Source organism: Eubalaena glacialis, chromosome 11 (genome assembly GCF_028564815.1).
Source record: "Eubalaena glacialis isolate mEubGla1 chromosome 11, mEubGla1.1.hap2.+ XY, whole genome shotgun sequence".
NCBI classification, from domain to species: domain Eukaryota; kingdom Metazoa; phylum Chordata; class Mammalia; order Artiodactyla; family Balaenidae; genus Eubalaena; species Eubalaena glacialis.
In genome coordinates, this window is record NC_083726.1 from 62460733 (window position 1) to 62481877 (window position 21145).

The 21145-nt window shown below is 58.7% G+C and overlaps 1 protein-coding gene across 5 annotated transcripts; it reads left to right on the forward strand.

The window, feature by feature from the left end:
- Nucleotides 1-159: 159 nt before the first annotated feature.
- On the forward strand, nucleotides 160-20467 carry RARG (retinoic acid receptor gamma). Of its 5 annotated transcripts, none has more exons than XM_061204756.1 (9): nucleotides 160-366; nucleotides 4429-4760; nucleotides 15527-15675; nucleotides 15893-16034; nucleotides 16699-16859; nucleotides 17061-17237; nucleotides 17630-17834; nucleotides 18229-18387; nucleotides 19166-20467. In XM_061204756.1, exons 2-9 carry the CDS (start codon nucleotides 4577-4579, stop codon nucleotides 19363-19365), a joined length of 1377 nt encoding a protein of 458 aa, XP_061060739.1. In that variant the 5' UTR covers nucleotides 160-366; nucleotides 4429-4576; the 3' UTR covers nucleotides 19366-20467. The 5 variants fall into 5 exon arrangements, with proteins under 5 accessions (XP_061060739.1, XP_061060735.1, XP_061060736.1 ...); XM_061204752.1 differs by lacking the exon at nucleotides 160-366 and adding an exon at nucleotides 1164-1184; XM_061204753.1 differs by lacking the exons at nucleotides 160-366; nucleotides 4429-4760 and adding an exon at nucleotides 10920-11345.
- The last annotated feature ends 678 nt before the right edge of the window (nucleotides 20468-21145 follow it).

A 21145-nucleotide genomic window follows, 5' to 3' on the forward strand; every position in this document is an offset into this window, starting at 1 on the left:
GAGGAGGGAGCCGGGCAGGGGCAGGCGGCAGGGGAGGGAGGAGCGAGGGCGGGAGGGGGAGGAGGGAGCCAGGCTGGGAGGGATGTGGGGGGGTGGGGAGGGAGAAAAAGAAAGAAAATATTTTCCGTGTCCCCGCCTGCAGAGTCAGTGTGCGGTTTGGGAGAAAATGTGTCGGATATTTTGGGGCGGTCACGTGGGCGGGCGGGCTCCGAGAGGCCCCGGGACCGTCCCAGCCTAGAGTCTGTGCCCCCCCCAGAGCCCCCCATCACCGAGAGCCCCTGCCACTGCGACGCTCTATCCCCGCGACCGCCCGACGCCGGGACCTCGGGGCTCGGCGGCCTCCCTTCCCCCTCCCTCCCCCTCCAGGTGAGTCAGGCGGGGAAGCAGGCTCGGCCGCCGCGGACGCCCGGGTCCTCCGGCGAGGTGGGCCGGGGGCGGGGGCGCCGGGAGCCACGCCGGCTCAGTTCCTCCCCGCGCTGGTCCGGCTGTCCGCAGGGGTGGAGGGGGGCTTCCTGCCCCGACTTGGGGGTCAGCCCTGATGTGGGAAGGGAATGGGGAAGATTTTAGACAGGCTGGGCTGGGCTGGGCTTTATCCACCCTTCACTGCGGTGAGTAGTCGGGGAGAGCTTTGCGGGAAGAGTCTTCAGCCAAGGGCCTTCTATCCTATGTTTGTGCCTGGAGTGTGAGGGGAGATAGGGTCCCCTCCTGCGTGGGAGGTCCACCATCCGCCTCCCCTGAGGCTTTCCCTGGGGAATCTGAGGGGAGGATTTTTGGTCCACGCTGATCCTTCCCTAGTGGAATGGCACAGCTTGGACAACAGAAGGGCGAGGAAAAGGTCCAGAGGCAAGTGATTCTGGCCGTTTGGGTCCAGCAGTTTGGAGAGACAAGTGGATAGGATAGGGGTCTATGAAGTTGCCTTGAACCGCAGTGCAGGATTCCCTCTCTCATATCCGCAACCTTGGGTGTGAGTCCGGGCTCCCTCCAGCCAAGGTCGGGGGCTCCTCAGAAGTATTCTTGAGGGGAGCCCGAATGGTACAAAGGAAGAACAGGGAGACTGGGGCAGGGACCTGGGAGTTCCAGTCCTGGAGCCTCACTGACGCTGCCTCACTGTCTCTAGCACTTACAGCCCAGTTCCCTCAACCTGACCCAGTTTGTAGGAGAGAATCTCTGCAGGTGGCCAGAGAGTAAGAGTACACAGGGTTGGGCGGGGGGGGGGGGGGGTGGGGGGGGTGAGGTGGGGGGGTGGGCAGGGGAGCCCGAGGAGGGGCCTGTAGGGCAAGAACCTGAGACGACTGTGCCCCTTCAGGGCCCACATCCAGGGCAGCTACCATCCGAGTCCTCAGGTCTGAGGCTCCTGCCCTTACCCCTTACCATCACTCCTCAGATGCTGACTGGGGGTTGAGGACCACAGGCAGTGTCCCATATCCTGGAGGCGAGAAAAGAGAGGACAGGGGAGGGGGCAGGAGGCAGTGTGTGAAGGGTGCCTGGAGCTTGGGTATCCCAAATAGGGAAACACACACTCACACACACATGCACACACACGCCGTGGCTTAGAGCCTAGTAGGCAGCACAGGGCACACCCCCCCATCCCGGCACACCCCCACCCCTGGCTCAGAAAGCCACCCAACTGGCACCTCCAGTTCCCCCCTCTGCCCCACCCTACCCATGCCCTCTGATGCCCACACACATTCCACCGGCCTTGCCTGCCTGCCTCCTGGGTACTGCCCCTCCCTGGGGCCAGTGAGGTAGAGGGAAGGCACCTGGTAATGGGAGGTGGCGACTCAAGGGTCTGGACTCCCCCAAGGGTGGCACGAGGCCAGGGAAACCCAGCCCACTGTTGCCTCCTGGGGAGCAGGCTGGGGGCCCAGGCTAGAGCAGAGGATGCCCGGGTTCTCTGCCCAGGCTGGGGATAGGGTCATGGAAAAAGGTGGTCGTGTTTATACAGAGGGGAGGGGGGCAGCGGGTGGAGTGCAGCCGACAAGAGCAGCTTTGTTCCAGGCTCTGGAGCGGGCAGGATGGCAGAGAGACGCCCCCACCCCCCCTCCATCCAGCAGCCCCCTTCACCCATGCCCTCCCCTCAGCTCCACCTCAGCTCGAAGAGAAGCAACTTCGCAAGGGCCCCTTTCCCCTGGTCAGCCCCCCTCAGTCTGAGGTGGCATCTTGGGAGGAAAGAAGTACATTCTCCCTTCCTCAGGTCCCCCAAAGTACCAAGGCCTCTGGGTCCCTAGTTTAGGATTTCCTTTTATGCTGTGTACCACTGTCTTCAATTCCTTGGTCCCTTCCTCTACCCAGGACTTAGGACCCTCCCCTTCCCTTCCCAGCCAAGGCAGAGAAACCAAGGCTCAGAACTGGGATGCATCTCTGTCCCCTTCCTCTCTTCACTCAACTCTCAAGTTCCTTCTCGGAGGCAAAATAAGAGGAAGGCCAGGGAGAGCTTGGCTCACTCACAGCTTCATTCCTCCGTAAGCACCAGGGGCCTGAGCATCCCTCTCTGGGACCCTCGAAGTCCTCCTGCCCCACCCCCAGGTCTCTGTTTCCCACCCACAGGTGAGAAGCAAAGATAGTGAGTGCTGGAGCCCAGAGCCGGGTTCTCAGTCTAAGCCAGTCTGGGGAAGATGGGGTGGGGGCGGGGGGACCTCTAGTAGCTTCTCATCCTTAGCATTGGAGGGGTTAATCCACCTGGAATGTGGCCCAGCCTGTTGAGCTATGGCCCAGGGGCCTCAGGGGCCCGGACTCCTGGCTCTACCTGGGCTTAACCTGGGACAAGGACTTCAGGGAATAGGGGAAGGTAAAGGAGATGGACCCTGGGGGCTCATAGCTCAGACTTTTAGGGCTTGGGGAGACACTGGGCTGAAGAGTCAGGGTGCTGGGGATCTGGGTGGTGGCTAGTGAGGGACAGTGGCTGCTTTATGCATTGGGACTGAGTGAAGGGTCGTGGATTGGGGTCTGAGGTCCTGTAACCTCCATGACAGTTTACCCTCAGGAGCTTGAAGGCCAAGGCAGATGAGAGATAGAAAAGGAAGGAAGAAAAAAAGCAGAGGTACAAAGACGGAGCGATATTGATCTTAGAAGCAAAGACTGATGGAAAGAGATGCAAAATACCCATCACCTACCTCTGGGCCTGCCCACCCCGAGGACTCTGTGTTTCACTCTCTCTCGGTCCTTCTCTGTCCTTCTTCATCTAGTCCATTATGGTTCTGGCTGGTAGAGGAGGCACCCAGGCTGGGGTGACTCTCCTTCCCTAGCCCCTAACTCCCTAGACAGGTGGGTGGTTCTGAGGCTCCTGGGAAAGCCTACCTTTCCCTTGTCAGAGCATCAGGAGAGGAACCACCTGCCTGGCCCTAGGATTCCCGCTTCCTCTTTCCCTCCTTCCCCTCCCCCTCCCTTGGGCTCAGGTTTAAAACCTCTGAGGTCAGGTTACATTTGAGAGAGGGGAGGATGTAGGGAGGGCTTCCTATAAGCAGAGGGCTCAGAAAAGAGAGAGAAGAGAGGGAGAAGCAAAGTAAACTAAGGACAGGGAGAGGAGCTTCTTAGCATCATACCTGGCACACAGCGGGGCTTCCATTAACCTCTGTGGATCTGAAGAGAGGTTAGGGAGTGAGGGATAATTGGAGACAGAGACAGAATTGGGAGGGGAAACCGGGAGAGGGAGTATTGAGGAAGGTGGAAAGAAAGGAAATGCAAATTAAAAGAGAGGTATGGAGGAAAAGAAGGTACAAAGAGAAAGAACAGGAGACATTTATATAGCATTTAGTATGTGCCCTATATTATTCTAGACACTTTACATATGGTAAATTATTTAAGCCTCCTAATAACCTTATGAAGTGAGGCTTATTATGATTCTCAATTGACAAAGGAGGGAACTGAGGCCCAGAGAGATTAAGTAACACTAATACATCCAAGGTCCTGCAGCTGGCAAGTGGTGGGCATCAATTCAAGTAGTCTGGCTCCAGAGTCTGTGTTCCAGAGAGGTGTAACATTTTTTAACAAAAATGTTAAAACAGATATGTTTGCTTTCTCCAGGATGGTAGAGAGTTTGAATCTTGGCTCTACTATTTACAGCCATGTGACCTTAAACTAGTCCCTTAACCTCAGTTTCCTCATCTGTGAAATGGGAATCATAATTCCTACTTCACAGGATTGATGTGAGGGTTAAATCAAGTGTCCAGCCCATGGTAGTGTTAATGGTCATTTCTTAGCCTAGGAGTCCTCTCTGCCAGGAGTCTGAAGACCATCATTCACCTTGGAAACTCAATTTACCCTTCCAGGAGAGCTTCTCTGAGCCTGCATCAGCACCTGCCCTGCCTCCCCTACTGTGTGGCAGAGGGCGGCAAGGAGGGAAAAGACTCCAGCTGGGAGAGGGCCATGGGGCTTGGAACCTCAGAGTGATCATTCTCTCATTCCTCCTTTTCCTTTCTTTCTCCTTAGGAGTCCTGGAGACCCAGTGAGCAGGCCAAGCAGGGCGGGCACGGAGCCTCCCAGGCCAGGGCAGTGGGCATGGGCGGGGGCTGTGGCTGAAGAAGTCCCCCGCCCACTGCAGACCCCAGGGGATTCAGCCTCCCACACTGCAGCGGCCATGGCCACCAATAAGGAGCGACTCTTTACGCCTGGTGCCCTGGGGCCTGGCTCTGGCTACCCGGGGGCTGGCTTCCCCTTCGCCTTCCCGGGGGCACTCAGGGGGTCTCCACCTTTCGAGATGCTGAGTCCTAGCTTCCGGGGCTTGGGCCAGCCTGACCTCCCCAAGGAGATGGCCTCTCTGTGTGAGTCTCAGGGATCTTGGGGGATGACGGCAAGTGGAAACAGGAGGGCATTTGGTGGGTGGATGATAGAGAAAATTGGTGCCCCAGTTAGGAAGGAAGGCAGGCAGGGCTGGGGGTTTGATCTAATGGAGGAGGTGACAGGGGTAGCCACGAGGGGGTTTGGATGTGGAGCAAATGGACATGCTTGCAAATGAGAGTTCTCCTGTGCAACTAGAATGGGAAAGTAGCACACCTAAAATTTGGGGCTCTGCAGTTGTCTTCTCAATGACTCAACTAGCAGGGAGAACTCCTTTGTATGGGCAGCCAAAGGTGGGTCTGGTGAAGTCTGAGGCTGCTGCCTGCCTGCAGTGCGGGGTGTGGGGAGCCAGGCTGCGAAACAGAGGAGTCTGGGAGGCCAATACCCCAACTCTGTGATCAAGAGGTAAAATTGTTCTGAATTAGGGGGAGGCTGCAGAAAGAGGAAAGGAACCTAGTGCCAGGTGCCCAAAGATGTGTAGGGACAGGAAACTTCCCTCTTGGTTCTGGGGAGGGTGGAAACAGCCGCAAAGAAGGTAGCTCTTGTACCATTAAGTAATCCGGGGAGGTGCAGGGGGTGTTCCAGAAGCATCCTCTCCTCCAGCCATGTGGGTTGTGGACTCCTCCCCTCTCTCTAGGTCTGGCACGGTGCCCACATGCTGTGCAGATCCCTACTTGTCCCTCAGGCCTGCCCTCTTTGGGTGAAGCCTTTGAGTGCTGACAGCAGCAAGCCTTAGGCCTCTCTTCGTCCCTCTGGATCCCCTCTCCTTCCACTTGGTAGTTGTTCCTCATCGCTAGGCCATTACAGGCGTGCGTGCCCGTGAGCCGGAAGGCTGGGATGCTGGCCTCTGTGGGGTAGAGGGTCAGTGCGGGAGCTGGCATAGAGAAGCCCCCACCTGGATAGAAGGGGAGGTGATAGAGAGGGGCAGTTCCAGAGAGAGAGAAAGACAGGGGGAAAAGAAAAGACCAAAAGATAAAGACACATCCTTTATAGCTCCACAAGCTGAGAGAGAGAGAGAGGTGGAGAGAAGGGGCCTGCCTTTAGGAGCAGGCACTCAGAGAGTTGTGTGTGTGTGTGTGTGTGTGTGTGAAGGGGTGACTAGGCCTGGCTGGCAGCTCTGCTGGAAAGAGCTTGCTCATCTAGAGAAGGCGTGTGCGTGTGTGAGAGGCCATATGCAGTTGTGTGTGCACAGCATGGCCCTGAGACGCTGCTCACATACAGAATTCCAGGGTTGCAACAAAGAGTCAGTGTGAAGAGTGAGGCAGTATTTCATAGGGCTGCTGACGGTGTGTCTGGGGTTTGGTGAGGCCTGCTGGTGGCCTGTCTGTAGTCCAACAGGGGTTATTTGGGTGGCACGCAGGTGAACGAGAGAGCACAAAGCCCCCCTTTTTGGAAACCTCAGCTGGGCTTCCCCTACCTCATTTGCACCCCATGAATCTGTCCCAGGGTCTGGGGGGTGGGAGGGAACCACCCTCCCCACATGAATGTACTTCTTGCAGAGGGCAGTAAAACTCAGTATCTTGGGACTTGATTTTCCCGAGTTCCTGAGGCAGCTAAGGGAGCGTGAGTGAGGAGGCAGAGTAGAGAGAATGGTGGCGGGGAGAATGCTGAGAGCCAGTAGCCAGTCCCCAGTGAAGTTCTCCATGTGCCCCTGTGCCCTGGACACACTGAGACCAAGGTCAGGGTTCAAAGTGAGGTCAAGGTAGGGGAAGGGGTCAGACTAGGCTGTATCCCCAAAGGTTGCCCTGCAGGAGGAGGGGCTGAAAGAAGAAATCCCAGGGAGGAGCCAGAACCAGGGCAGGTAGCTGGGGAGGGTGCGGCTGGCAGCAGGGGGACAGGCCTGGGCAGAGAGGGGGCAGTGGGGTGGGGAGGAGGGGAAGGCCTGGGTCCAGACAGCTTGCATGGGAGTGGGGCACGCACCTAGTGGTGAATGAGAGGGAGCAGTGGGGAGAGGAGGAGAACCCGGAATCTGGGAGACCTCCCGCGGTGGGACAGTGGCTGAAGGGGGAAAGTGTATTCTCTCACTTCTCTGCCCTGCTGTCCCTTTTTGGCTGGGACATCTAATGGAGGGGGATTGGAGGCCTAAGTCTGATGCCAAAGCCACACTCACCTGGAGTCTGGGTCTCTCTCTTCAGCCTCTCTCCCCTGGTCTGTGGGAGGGAGGCGGGGTGGTCGCTGAAGGAGTCTGGAACTTCTCCCTGGGGCTGGCTCCTGAATCCTACTGCGGGGTCCCTAGCACCTTGGAGACATCCATGTTGAGAAGGGCAGTCTTGCTCCATCTCTTGGGGTGCTCTAGGGGCCTGAGTGGTTAAGGCAGGTGTCTCAGAACCTCGTGGTGGAGGAGGGCAGTGGGAAGGGGAGCACGTGCCGCCGGGGCAGCACAGGCCTGTGTGCGTGGGAAAGCGGAGGGGTGTGTGTGTGTGTCTGTGTGTGTGTGTGTGTACACACACGCACACAGGTTTGGGTGTGCTTGCTCACACACATGCATAAAACCCTGGTGTCTGTGTCCTCGTGTATCTCCATGTTTATGAACACTGGTGTGTTGTATGTTTGTTTTATCAAGACTGCAGGGAACAGAGTGTGATGGGAGGGAAGGGAAGCCTTGCCCTCCTCCCCCTCTTGAGGAGATAGCTGGTGTCCTGAGGACCTAGCCCTGCTTGTCCTCTGAACTTGGTGACAGTGTCTCTGGGCAAAGGAGCCCAGGCTGCACCATACTAAGTCACATGGAGAAACTGAGGGCAGGCTGGCACAGGAAGAAAAAGAGTTCTACTTAAAAGAAACTGAAAAAGAGAGACTCAGAGACCTAAACCAGATGAGAGGGAAATAACACAGGCTGAAAGGCGCAGACACAGAGAGAACCCAGACTCCGGGAGAGGCAAGGGGCCTTGTTAAGCGGGCGGTACCGGTGGTGAGCAGGCGGCAGCGAGGCCTCCTCCAGGAAAAAAACCCAGCCGACTGCCTCCTTCCCCTCCCCTCCCTGGTCTCTCCTGCTCAGGCTCAGGGCTCCAGCTCCAGGCCGACACAAACGGGGCTTTGATTGCAACAGGAAACCTCTCTGGCGGGGGGAGCTGGGCAAGCCGCCGCCGCTGGGGCCCAGGCTGCACCCCCCTCTCCTGGCCCCCTCCCCGGTCCCAGCCCCCATCCTGCCCAGCACTCCTGCTTTGGGGCCCGTCCCTCATTCACACCTCCCTATTCCTTCGCTCCACTGCTGCCCCCTCCTCCAGAGACCCCTCCTATTGCCCTTCAGGTGGGACTCCTAAGTTAGGACTTACCCTTGGGGTGGGGCCTTCTTTGCTTTGAAATGCCCCCACTTCAGTTTTTTGAGGGAAGGTTCTGGAAGAAAAGGAGAATTTAGCATGAGGAATTCAGAGCCAGTTATCCTCAAGCCCCTTCCAGAAGGTGGCAGGAGGGGAGGAAAGGAGGGATGAAGGGGTTAGCTCTTCCTCCCCGCAGAGCCTCTCGTTGGCCAAATTCATCCTTGCCAGGGTGGTAGAGGCTCTGAGGGGTGACCACGCCAGATTCAGTGCGAACAGCTTCATTAATGGGGGAGGGGTACACTTCTCCTTGCCTCTGGGGCCATGACTTTGTGGGGCTCTAGCTGGGAGGGGTGCGCCTTGGTGGTGGGGATCATAGGGAAGGGGGTGAGTCAGGCAGCAGCCCCCCCTCATACTCCCACCAGGCTGGTGGAGAACATCTGGTTCCCATGAAATGCTAGAAGGCTAATGGGTCTAATTGCTGCAATAAGGGCTGGGGGGACTTTGGGGAAAAGAGGGGGCACTAGATTCCCCCATCCTCTTACCTTCTCCTCAAGGCTAAGACTGTCTAGAATGGGGGGTTGGGGTTGGAGGTTAGGGTGGGCCTGACACCCCAATGCCTGGTCCCTTCTAAGGCCCCCTCTCCCTGCAATGCCTGGGAAGCACACACAGATGGGGTGATGAGGAGTGGGGTGCATCTGGTGGAGAGAAAAGGGGGCTACTGAGAACTCATGACTTCCTGGAGCCCTCCCCCCACTCCTCCTGTGCCCCACTCCCAACCCCCCTCCCTGTGGCCTGGCCACTTCTGGTTCTAATTACCAACCAGGCAGGCCTGACTTAATTGGGACCTTTCAGATTTCGGAGGGGGAAGGGTGGGGGGGACTGACAGCCTAGAGTTGACTAATCAGGGCTCTCTTCTCCCCTTGTTTTGGGGGTACTCCCCATTTTGCACTTAATTGACTTTTTTTTGCCACTGGCCAGGTTCTGATTCAGAAGTCTGCCACCCCTTTTTTCTTTTTGTGGGGGATGGCTGGAGTCAGAAATGGGGTATTTGGGGTTGGGGCAAGAGCAGGGAGCTCAGGCTGGACTGGAAAGAGCAATGCATTCCCTCTTCATCCCTGCTACGAGTCCCCCGAGTCGACCCTGCCACCCCGCGGCCCCCCATCCGCCAACCAGGCCCTCCTTCCCAGCCCTGCCCCCTTCAGTCCCCGGCAGCCACCCCGGCCCCTCCTCCGCGCTTGCCTTCCCTTCCCTCTTCTACTCTGGCACCCCTTCCTGCTCTTTATTCTTCCAAACTGGCGCCCCACTCCTGCGGCACCCCGGTGCGCCCCCCACCCGGTACAACAGATTCTTAGAAAAGCGCGCCCCGCCCTGGCCCAGCCACCGCCGCCGGGAGGGGGAAGGGGCCGGGCCGGGCGCCGCTCCCGCTCCCCCGGCACTCCCCTTGTGAGCGGCGCTGACAGAGCCGGCTGGGCCGGCCCGCCGGGCGGCCGGGCGGCCGGGCGGCGGGCGGGGCGCGGGGAAAGGGGCGGTTTCCGGGAGTCGCCGCCGCTGGCGCTGTCCCGGGGCCAGGGTCCCCGACTCGGCCCGGCTCGGCGAGGGCAAACTCTTGACGTGGCCAAACTCCCGCCCCCCCCCACCCCCTTCTCCGCCGGTCGAGGGCACTCAGTGCCCGGAAGGGGCCCGCGAGGGAGGAGTGGGGCGGCCCTCGGAGATCCGAAGGGCACCAAGTGTGGCGCTGAAGGGGAGAAGGGGCAGTTTGCCACTGGTGGGGGTATTTAATGACTCTGAGAACAGTTACCGACCAGACGCGCAGTTATTGCCGAAAAGGCACTTGGCACTTGGGGGCGACTGGCACGGTAGCGACTCGGGGGGAGGGGAGCTGGCACTCAGGAAGGCAGTGTCGTCCGAGGCGCAGCTGGCACGGCGGGAGCAGTTTGGGGTGGGAGTCTTGTGCTGAAGTCAGGTTCGAGGAAGGGGCATTGGAGGAGCTCCGGGAGTGTCGGCCGCGGGATGGGGCTTGGGGGACTCGGAGGGAGGCAGCCCCGGCCGCGGCGGAGGGAGGACTCCTCGGCCTAAGAAGGGTAGACTCCGGCTGCGCAAGAGGGGCGGGGGGACTCCGCGGCGGCGCGGGCTACGGCCTGGGCGGGGTGGGGCGGGGCCGGGTCAGGAGGAGGTGAGCGCGCCCGGCCACCCGCCCCGAGGGGGGTTCCCGGAGAGTTCACGGCGGGAGCGCGCTCCGGCCCTCCGACCGGGGGTGGGAGGACGGGAAGGAAGGAGCAGGCCGCGCGCGCCGAGCCGCAGGAATGTAATGTTCGGCCCTGCAGCGCGCGCGCGGAGGGAAAGGGAGGAGCCAGGCCTGGGAATGAGCGGGTGGAGGTAGTGCAGGTCCCTGGGCTCTGGAGAAGTGCTGCGCGCAGGGAACTTCCATGTTCCCTCTCCCCAATCCTCCTTGACACCCCTGCCTGTACTGACTTGTGTAAAAAAAAGGAGCGCTGGGGGGAGGGGGAAACTCGAAAGGAAATGCGTGTGCTCGGTTTCTCCACTCCTTCCCCCATCCCCGACCTTGGCACGCGCCTAAGTGCAAAAGCTTGCAAAGCCTCCGAGCTGTGGAGAGAGAATCCTTGCAAGTGTTCTCCTGAGCCAGGTGTGTTTGCAAAAACGTGTGTGCACCTCTAATTTTATGCGCGTGCAGACATGCATGTGCACTACTGCATATTTGCAAATGCGTGGTGCCTGCCAAGATAAATGCATGCACGGATGTGCGTCTAAGCAAGCAAGCGCGCCACGGTGCGAGTGCGTGTGTTCCACTCCCACCTCTGCTCATCTTGGTGCCCGGCCCCCTTAGCTCTCCAAGCCCCACCCCCACCCCGCCGGGCTTCGCTTTTACAAAACGTCTCCCCAGTGCTAGCCGCCGAGGCGCCCAGAGTGAGGCGGACCGCGGCTGGAGCTGCAGCCCCGGCTCTGCGCCCCGCCCAGTCCCTTTCCCCTGCTGGGGATCCCCCTCTTCCCCGCCCACCCCTTACCCCCCATGCAGCCCGGCGCCCTACGCTAGCCCTCCCCCTCCCCCCCTCCAGGAGCGGGGCGCCGCCGGGGGAGGAGGGGGAATCGGCTGCGGGTCCTCGGTGTTCCTAGCACCCAGCTTCCCTCCAAGCCGGGTCGCGATGTACGACTGCATGGAAACGTTTGCCCCGGGTCCGCGACGGCTGTACGGGGCGGCCGGACCCGGGGCCGGCTTGCTGCGCAGAGCCACCGGCAGCTCCTGTTTCGCCGGACTCGAGTCTTTTGCCTGGCCGCAACCCGCCAGTCTGCAATGTAGGTACCCGAGCCCTACATTGGGGGTGGGGTGCGGGGTGCAGGACAGGCAGCGGCTCTCTCGTTTCGTGTGTAAAAGGTGGACTTGGGTTGCAAGCGGAGATTCTGACCCTTTCCATGTGAGGACCGGGTGTGTAGGAAAGAGGTACTGGCCCTTTAAACGTGGGGGCCTCAGCGACTCCTTTGGGTGTGTGCAGTAGTGTTTGGAGTGTGTGTGTGTTTTTTATGGTGGGTGTATAGCTAGGACCTGTGGTTGGTGACCCTCCAGAGTTCCCGGGGATAGGGAGAGGCCGAGGTGCGTTGGTAGTTTGTGCCGGCAGGTCCGTGGCCCGGGAGGGTTATGGCACCCAGGACCGTGAGTGGCGTTTGTAAAGTCCATGTGGGAAGTCGCGAGTGTAAAAATATTATTTGCAGAGCGTGTGCATCCCTGGAGTGTGCAGCGCCTCGCTTAGGCGGTGCGGGTGTGGGCGTAAGGGTCTCTCCACGCAGCGTCGCCCTCCGCCAGCGTTGGCAGGTCCTCACGGCCCCGTGTGGGGATGTTTGTGACTTGAGGCCGGGAGGGCGTGTGCCCTGCGTGGCTGCGGGGGCGGTTTCGGAAAGTGCTGTGTTCGAGCGTGCACCCTCTGTGTGTGCTGCGTGCGGGGTGTAAGGGGTTGTGCACGCAAGCGGGGCCAGGCTGGGTTCTGGCGTCCCCCTCCCCCATTGAGAAAACAAATTTTAGGAAATGTGTATAGGGTTGTGTGCACTTTTTCCTATGGCTCGAGCCCACAACTTCAGTAGGAAGCGAAAAGTTTCAAGAAAAGTTGGTGTTACGGTGAGGAGTGGCCTGGAGGTGGCAGCGGCCGGGGGAGCGGGACTCCTGGGTCCCCAAATATCCATCTTCCCCTCTCTGTGAAATGGGAGATGCCAGGCCTGGGGCCCTGGAACCCCTTTCCAGAGCGGTAATAAAAAGCCGGGGATTGAGAGGCAGTAAAAATGAAGTCCAGATGAGAGGCGGCTTTGAAGCCCGGGCTGAAGTGCCTGCCGGGGGTGGGGGGTTGGGGAGGGGAGCCTGGAACACCCCCGAATTTCCCCGGGGCTGGGACGGCGCTCGGAGCCCGGGGACGCGGGGCTGGGGGGCACGCTGGGAAGGGGCGGGCGGCGGGCGCCCGGGGAGTGCGCGCGCGGGGTCACTGAGACCCCGCCAACGCGCCTCGCTCCTTGGCACTCGGCAGCGCTGTTTACGAGATCGGCTTTTTTTTTTTTTTTTTTTTGGTCTTTTGGTTGCAGGGCAGAGCTGCTCAGATTTAACAACTGGGAGACTGGAAGAGGGAGGTGGCAAACAGGAGACCGTACTGTGAGGTGGGGTGGGGCAAGAATGAAAAGCGTAGCATTTAAAGGGCGGGGAAAGCATGAACTATTGCCTTGCACCAAATCCTTGTGAATTCTTAACCTTCTCTCATGGCCCAATGGGATGGGGACATGGGGTATGTTGGGAGGGGTGCTGAGATGGAGAGAATCTCCCAGGAAGGGTTTTTGTGGGGGCTGGGCAGGAACCCCGTCTTTTTCAGGCCCAGGGAAGCCCGTGGGACTTGGCTGGCAGTATGTTTTTGCAGTTCGGTTTGGACCAACAATTTTGGCCTCTAGGGTCTTGGTGGGCCTCAGGCCTGCTCCACACACTTTCAGAGAGAAAGTAGTTTAGACCTGTGTGTCTAAACCAGGGAAGGAAAGAGGTCCTTTGGTGTGTTTGTATTTGGCACCGTAGGTGTCCTGGTGCTGCGTTGGCAGGCCGTGGGTGTTTGTCTGGGGGCAGAGCTTCTCGCTTGCAACTGTGAAGCGAGCGCTGGGTGTTGTGTGTCCTCCTTATGACTTGTGCATCCAGCTCCACGGTGTGGCTGGAGTGAGTGTGCCTCTGTGCCCGCCTGGGTGTTCTTCTGTGCCAGGGTCCCGTTGGGGTATAGGAGCCCATTGGTAAAGTGCCTGCTTTTGTGCCCCGTGTGTTGTTGACGTGTGAGAGTGTCTCCAAGGAGGTGTGTGTCAGATTGTGAGTCCAGGCTTCTCGGCCCTGGGCCTCGCAGCTGGGAGTGTTTACAGCCGGTTATAAAGAGTTTGTTTGAAGCTCCGCTCAGCCTGGCCAGGAATTTCCTCAATTTCAGCAATTTGGGCTTTAAAAGGAGAAAACCCCAGAGCCACCCCCCTCCTCCCCTGCAGGGGCCCCTGCTTAGCCAGGAGCAGCATCCCCCTGGTGCTGGGGTCTCTGCCCAGGGCTGAGAAGGGAATCTCAGTGGAGTGACAATGATTAGCCTTCCTGCGCCCTTCGCTCCCAGACTGACCAGAGCTACTGGGCTGCGCTTTAGGGTTCAGGGACGGGAGTGTGCCAGAGGGGTTCGGAGAAGGGGCGACAGTACCACGCATGTGAGAAAAGCTGCCCCTGGGCCAGTCTCCCTGCCACCCCCAGTCTCATAATAATTGGCTGGCACTGGCCCATGCCAGTCTGACCACACCCAGGCCCTTTTGCAAGAGAGGAAATGAGGCAGCGCTCTGCGGGCAGGGAGCGCGTCAGCGCCGAGTGAGCACCACCCCACGCACTGGACTGTGGGCAGCACATGTGCCCTCAGAGGACACCGGGACCATCCTGAAAGGCATTCCAGCCCGCCCCCCATCTCTCAGCACCAGCCGCCCCCCCCCATTTCCCACCAGGTCCTGAATAGACTCCAGGCACCCTCCTTTCCTCCCCTCCTCTCTCCTTTCTCATTGGGGAATCTCACTCCAGCTGGATTCTTATGCTAATTGAGTGTCTGTGTGTGTCGGGGGGTGGGGAGGGCTTTCCTCCTGTGGGGAGGGTGGAGCTAGCCCGAACCCCGGCGTCCGGGCCTTCCTTCTGTCCTTCTGGTGGCCTGGGTGGACTTCTGACCAGGTGGGCTACAGCAGGTTAGAAGGAAGAAGGTGTTCATGAGGTGGGTGCAAGCAAGGGACACTCCTTAGGGAGGGTCTTAGGGTTTTCTTGCATTAACTTAGGCCCTCCAGGTTTGGGCAACTGGTCCTACAGTTTGAATAATTTAATTTACAGATTTTTTTTCAAGCCTCTGAAGATCAGCCACACACCCAAAAGAGGTTTACTCAGCAGCCTCCCAAACAGAGGGCATCCTCCCCGGCACACTGTGCGTGGCATGGGTGGAGATCTCTTTTGAGCTGTGTTTGGGTATTTGCAGGGGAAGTTTAGGAGTGAAGACACGGCTCACAGAGGGTCCAGAGATAGCTCCCCTCCCCCATCAGCCCTGTTTACCCACTGTCGCCTGACTTCTCTGCTTTGCTACACCCCCAGCAGCTTCTAGACCTGAGAATCTGAGGAAATACCTGTCTCCCTTTCCCAACTTCTCTAACTCCTGGCCAGGTCACGTAGATCTAGTTAGAAGACCTGAGAGCCTTGGCTCCACCATAACTGGCAGTGTGGCACTGGGCTGATCGCTTCTCTCTCTTGGCCTCAGTTTCTTCGGGTGTAAAATAAGGCTGTTGCATATGCCCTAACCTACCTTCCCAATACCTGTGTCCCATTTCCTCCACTGTCTCAGTGGTTTCTGGGGAAAAGGACACCGGCGATTATTTGGGGGGTGATATGAGGGGGAGAAGCTCAAGGATTGTCTACCCTGTACTGCTTGAGAGAAAATGAGGTTCTGTTCTACCTCCTGAGCCTCCCGGCAGGTCCTTTAGCCAGGTGCTAGCCACAGGTGGTCTGGAATTTGCCTCCTCACACCCAGATCTATGGCCTCATGAGGAGGAGAAGGGTAGGAGGGAGGCTACCCGGCAGGGACCCGATGTGAGAGGGAGTGACTAGAGAGTTCAGAGCCACGGGACGTAACACACCTACTTTGTAGCTGGGGAAACTGAGGCCCAGAGAATTTAACTTCTGGGATGGCCTCGACCTAGAATTTGGAGAATTGAGCAGTGTCCCGTAGGGCATTATTGTAGGGGGAGATGGCCAGACTGGGAGGTAATAGTGGTCGTTTAGGGGTTTCTGGACATGTTTACTATGGGGCTGTATATGGGTTGTTGGGACTTTAAATCACTGTGGTGGCGATGGTGTTGTCACCGCTGAGCCAGAGGAAGAAGTGGGAATGGGGGGGCAGTGTGTATCTGATGAGGATGCCTAGAGATCTGAGGGGTCCTTTTTCCCTGACCCTCACATCACTGCTTCCCCGCAGCGGTGGAGACGCAGAGCACTAGCTCAGAGGAGATGGTGCCCAGCTCGCCCTCACCCCCTCCACCTCCCCGGGTCTACAAGCCGTGCTTCGTGTGCAATGACAAGTCCTCTGGCTACCACTACGGGGTCAGCTCTTGTGAAGGCTGCAAGGTGTGTACGTGGTGGAGGCGGGCGCACTGGGCACCCAGTTACCTGCGTGAGATCAGAGACTCACTGTGTGTGGGTGGGTATCCCTCTGAGGTGGGAGGGGACTGGCTGCTTTGCACAGAGGTGGTTAATAGATTGGCTCAGGCCTGCAAGGCCTGTGAGAGGCTGGTACTCCCAACATCCTGCTTCACTGACCCTCCTCCCTTACCCCCAACTCCAGGGCTTCTTCCGCCGCAGCATCCAGAAGAACATGGTGTACACATGTCACCGCGACAAAAACTGTATCATCAACAAGGTGACCCGGAATCGTTGCCAGTACTGCCGGCTACAGAAGTGCTTTGAAGTCGGCATGTCCAAGGAAGGTAGGCCCTTAGGCCTGCCTGGGCAGGAGTGCTCCTGTCCCAGCCTGTGGTTGCCACCCTCTTCCCACTGGCCACCCCCACTTTCCAGACCTCTGCAGTCCAGCCTCCAGCCGCCCTGGAGTGCTGTGCCTCCTCCCTGGCCAGTCCTATTTGATTAGCTCCATTCACCCAGGAGACCCCACCCCTTCCCATTCTCCCTTCTCAGAGCTTAACCCTTCCTCTGAATGAGTGAATGGGGGTTACCAGTGCACATTCCCTGTTTCATGGGGAAGTTAGGGGGGCTTGCCAGTCCCCTCCCCTGCTCCCAGGACTGAGCCTGAGGTGGATCTGGGGTGCCCCCCCTCCCCTGCACCATTGTGCTGCCAAGGCTATAAGTGGATATCCTGCTGCCTGCATATCCTGCCCCCCCTCCCCAGCTCCTGCAGGGTGACAGGAAGGGCAGGATGGAGCCGAAGGGCCTGGGGAGGGAGCAGGGCCTGCAGGCCCTGGGTGGGGCTGGGGAGAGCCAGCCTGGGAATGGGAGCTAGTGTAGGAGATAGGGAAACTGAGGCCCTGCCCAGGGTCCCAGGGAAGGGATGCTCAGGAGCACATTAAATTAGGGTAAGAGGGGATACCGAGAGGGAGGTTCTGAGGGTCTTGATCTCCTTGCGCCTCCACCCCCAAGCTGTGCGGAATGATCGGAACAAGAAGAAGAAAGAGGTGAAGGAAGAAGGGTCACTTGACAGCTATGAGCTGAGCCCCCAGTTAGAAGAGCTCATCACCAAGGTCAGCAAAGCCCATCAGGAGACCTTCCCCTCGCTCTGCCAGCTGGGCAAATACACCACGGTGAGGAGTGGGCAGGGCCCCAGTGAGGGCAGGGGACCATTGACTTTGGAGAATGGGTAGGGGTTGTGTTGGAGGCCATGGTCCGGTGCTGACAAACAAGGAGGGCATCCGAATGCAGAAGGGAGAGCCTGGGGTATTGGCAGAAAGAAGACAGCCCCCAGGATAGGCCTTCGTTTGTGTTCTAACCGGACCTTCCTGCAGAACTCCAGTGCAGACCACCGGGTGCAGCTGGATCTGGGGCTGTGGGATAAGTTCAGCGAGCTAGCCACCAAGTGCATCATCAAGATTGTGGAGTTTGCCAAACGGCTGCCCGGCTTTACAGGGCTTAGCATTGCTGACCAGATCACTCTGCTCAAGGCTGCCTGCCTGGACATCCTAGTAAGTTAAGACCCATGGCCTGTCTTCTGCCACAGCCTGACCCTCATATGAGACCAAGGAGTTGGTCCACACAGAGATTTCATTATCACTCTTCCCCCCCTCCAATCTGGGACTCCCCAGATCTCCTCGAAACCCAAGCTCTTTTTGTCTTCATCTCTGCCCCTGAGATCTGATCCTAGACTTCTGGGTGCCCTGCCTCCTTCTGACTTCTCTTCCCTCCCCCAACTTCAGACCCTCCATCTCTCTGCCTTGCTCCCCCTGCCTGCTTCAGGTGGCCCTCCTTTAGGACCTAACCTCCTCACTTTCCACCTGCACCTCATTCCCTCTTTTCCCCACCCCCATAGCGCTCCTTCCCAGAGACAGCACTAACCCTGCCCCCTGCCTACCTCCAGATGCTACGGATCTGCACAAGGTACACCCCAGAGCAGGACACCATGACCTTCTCTGACGGGCTGACCCTGAACCGGACCCAGATGCACAATGCTGGCTTCGGGCCCCTCACAGACCTCGTCTTTGCCTTTGCTGGGCAGCTCCTGCCACTGGAGATGGATGATACAGAGACAGGGCTGCTCAGTGCCATCTGCCTCATCTGCGGAGGTGCGGGGGCGCCCCCTGGCGTTTGCTCGGACTACTTTCCCACCACACCCTACACCTGATTGATCTCCCACCTGGCGGGAGACCTTGGTCCCATCCACGGACTCCTCAGCTCCAGTACAGACTCCCTGGCAGCCTGGAACAAAGGACAAGAAGAGGGGAAGAGCCAGGGGGAGCTGAGGAGACCCCCGATACTAGTGCTGACATAGAGGTCTGGGCAGGAGCGATTTACCAGAGAAAACCTCTTGCCAGAGGAGGGGAAGGGATTGGAACAGGGGAGATGTCCTGGGTGGGGCTCATGGTCAAAGTTTGGGGCCTGGAGGGCCATAGGGCAGGGCCACTTGTCACTGTCTTCCCCATCTCTTCCTCTCTCACTCCCCTGTGCTTTTCCCCACAGACCGCATGGACCTGGAGGAGCCTGAGAAAGTGGACAAGCTTCAGGAGCCGCTGCTGGAAGCCCTGAGGCTCTATGCCCGGCGGCGACGGCCCAGCCAGCCCTACATGTTCCCGAGGATGCTCATGAAGATCACTGACCTCCGGGGCATCAGCACCAAGGGTTAGTCGGGAGCGAGCCTCCCCTCTCTCTTCCCGGAGCTGCTGGTCTCCTGGGTCAGGCAGAGACAAGAACAGAGTGGGTGAGAACCAGGCAGCCTACGCGAGCATCCTAGCTCTGCCACATGCTAGTGGGGACACTTGGGCAAGTGCCTTTCTTTTATTGTTTTTCTGCTTGTAAACTGGGCTAGACTTACACCTACCTCCTAAGTTTTGTGAGGATGAAACGAGTTAACACACGATGGGCTTAGAACTGCACTGAGTTACAAATTCAGTTCCTCCGTTGCAGTAGCCACATTTCCAGTGCTCAGTAACCCTGTGCAGCCAGTTATTACTGCGCTGGACAGAGGAGATATTTCCCTCATCACAGAAAGTTCTATTGGACAATACTGGTTTAGGAGGATGCCTGGCAGATAGTGTTTGATAAATATTAGTTCTAATTATAAATGTTATTAAGAACAGCCCTAGGAACAACTGGCAAGCTATGGACATTGGGGGGGGGGTCCAGGGAGTGGGGCTGGAATTGGGCACCACGTGATTTTTGAGGAGACAGCCTGAAAGGATGGGACGGATGGGCAGCAGGCTTGGCAGAGAAGACAGGCAGAGGCTCCAGGCAGAGGAGCAGTCCCCAGGAACCCTAGAATAGGGAGAGGGTGACAGAGGTGGCAGGCCTGTGCTGGGAGCCCCCAGAGGGGAGTTAGAGGGCAGTCCAGCAAGGTTAAGGTGTCAGCCTTAGGGGCTGTACCTCAGCCCCCCCGAACCTCCTTGTCCCTCCATTGCAGGAGCGGAAAGGGCCATTACCCTGAAGATGGAGATTCCGGGCCCGATGCCTCCCCTGATCCGAGAAATGCTGGAGAACCCCGAAATGTTTGAGGACGACTCCTCGCAGCCTGGCCCCCACCCCAAGGCCTCCAGCGAGGATGAGGTTCCTGGGGGCCAGGGCAGAGGGGGCCGCAGCCCCCACCCTGACCAGGGCCCCTGACTTCCCCTGTCTTGGGTTGGGGGCTCCAGGCAGCAGACTGACCATCTCCCAGACACCGCCAGTGACTGGGGGAGGACCTGCTCTGCCCTCTCCCCACCCCTTCCACTGAGCTCCTTGTTTTTGCCAAAGTTTCCAGGGGTGCCTCCGTGTTCATCCCCTTCCTGCTCTAACCGGCTCCCTCTCCAGTCTTGGGAGCCTGCCCTGTTCCCTCCAGGAGAGAGGGCAGAGGGGTGAGCCTGGGTTTGGACTCTAAAATCTCAGCACTGCCCCTAAGACACCAGGGTCCCAGGCTCCCCAGGGCAGGAGGAAGACCCTGCCATTCCACAGCCCCTTCCTCTGCCGGGTGCTTAGGCCTCTGGGAGCAAATAGGAACACTAGAGACCAAAAGGGGGGAGCGTAGGGGGAGGGCTGAGCCCACCCTCTTGCCCCTGTCCTTGGTGCCTAATGCTGCGTAAGGCAACTGCCGGGTGCATGCTGCCCGCTGTGCCCCCATCCTCGTGCCAGGTCAGGGTGGGGCAGGTCGGGCCCTGCATTTCTGTGGGGGGCCAGAGGGTGAAAGGGACAGAGGCAGGTCCATTCTGCACCTCTTTGCTTGGGCCCAGAGTTTACCTTGTGCCCTCAGTTACAAGCCCCTCCCCCAGTCCTGTCATGTGCCTTGGGCTCCCCCTGCCCCCCATCTCAGCCATGGGGCAGGAACCCTCCTACACTACAGAGGGGCCAGGGGATCCCTCTCCCCCTAGTGCCTTCCCCCCGTGACCCCCAGAGCAGCTTGGCCCAGGGAGAGGGGGGGTGGGCACTGCTTAGCTGATCCCACCCTTACCCAGAGGAAGCCTCTATTTATTTATTAGCTTTTGTTTACACCCTGGAATTGACCCCTTCCTCCAGGGGTCTTGGGAGGGGGAGCCCAGGGCCCCTGTGACCCCTCCCTTCTTCCTCCAATCCCCAGTTTGTATTTAGCTGCCAAATAAGATTCCCACTGGCTCCCCTTTTTCTCTGGGGGGGTCAGGGTGCTGTCCCCTCCCCTGTTTACATCTCCCCTCCACCCCGCTGTGTCGCATATTGCTGAGTTTTCTATTTTTGCAAATAAAGTGATGGAAACTCATGGGATGTGGCTCCCTCTAGGGGGTAAGCAACGAGCTGATCTGCAGAGGGACTGGGTAGGGAGGGTGGATTTTGCAGCTTTCTTAGGGGAACTAAAGAAATAGGATGAAATGTATCTGGTTGGGTGTGGTGGGAAGGTGGCGGAAAGGGAGTCCACAGGGGCCTGTCCTGAGTGTCTGGGCCTCCATGGTCACCAGGTATTGGAGCTTTGATTGGACTCTGTGAACCTCTAGTAAGGTCCTGGGCCTCAGAGGTCTTTAGGCTATCCCCACCCCCAGTTCTGTATACATGCACATCTGCCCTTCTCTGGGGAGGAGGTCGATGCAGTTTCAATTGGTTCTCATGAGGGTCCCTGGCCCCAGAAGAAAAGAACCACGGTGTACATCTAAGTTACAGTGTTTCTGCTTTATGCCAGCCCCTCACCCCATAAGCCGCCTACCCTGCGACCCCACTATCACCTTCTGAGTCACTCCTTCTGCCCCCACCCTTCTCCCCGTGACCCTGCTTGCCCTCCACGACCCCACTGTTACCTTCTGTCCTAATACCTCTCCCTGCCCCTGCATGCCTTAACCTCTGCAACACCCCAACCTCAGCCCCATTGACTTTGGCCTCTGCCACTGCCCCCTGTGACTCCCCATTAACACCCACCCCCACCCACCTTCTTCCCTGGGACAGTGCC

Excerpts from the sequence above, each read along its gene's own strand:
- RARG (XM_061204756.1), top strand. The coding sequence starts at position 4,577 with ATGGCCACCAATAAGGAGCGACTCTTTACGCCTGGTGCCCTGGGGCCT. Across the intron at positions 16,035-16,698 it reads AGTCGGCATGTCCAAGGAAG|CTGTGCGGAATGATCGGAAC; the intron begins GTAGGCCCTTAG and ends TCCACCCCCAAG. Across the intron at positions 17,835-18,228 it reads CATCTGCCTCATCTGCGGAG|ACCGCATGGACCTGGAGGAG; the intron begins GTGCGGGGGCGC and ends TTTTCCCCACAG.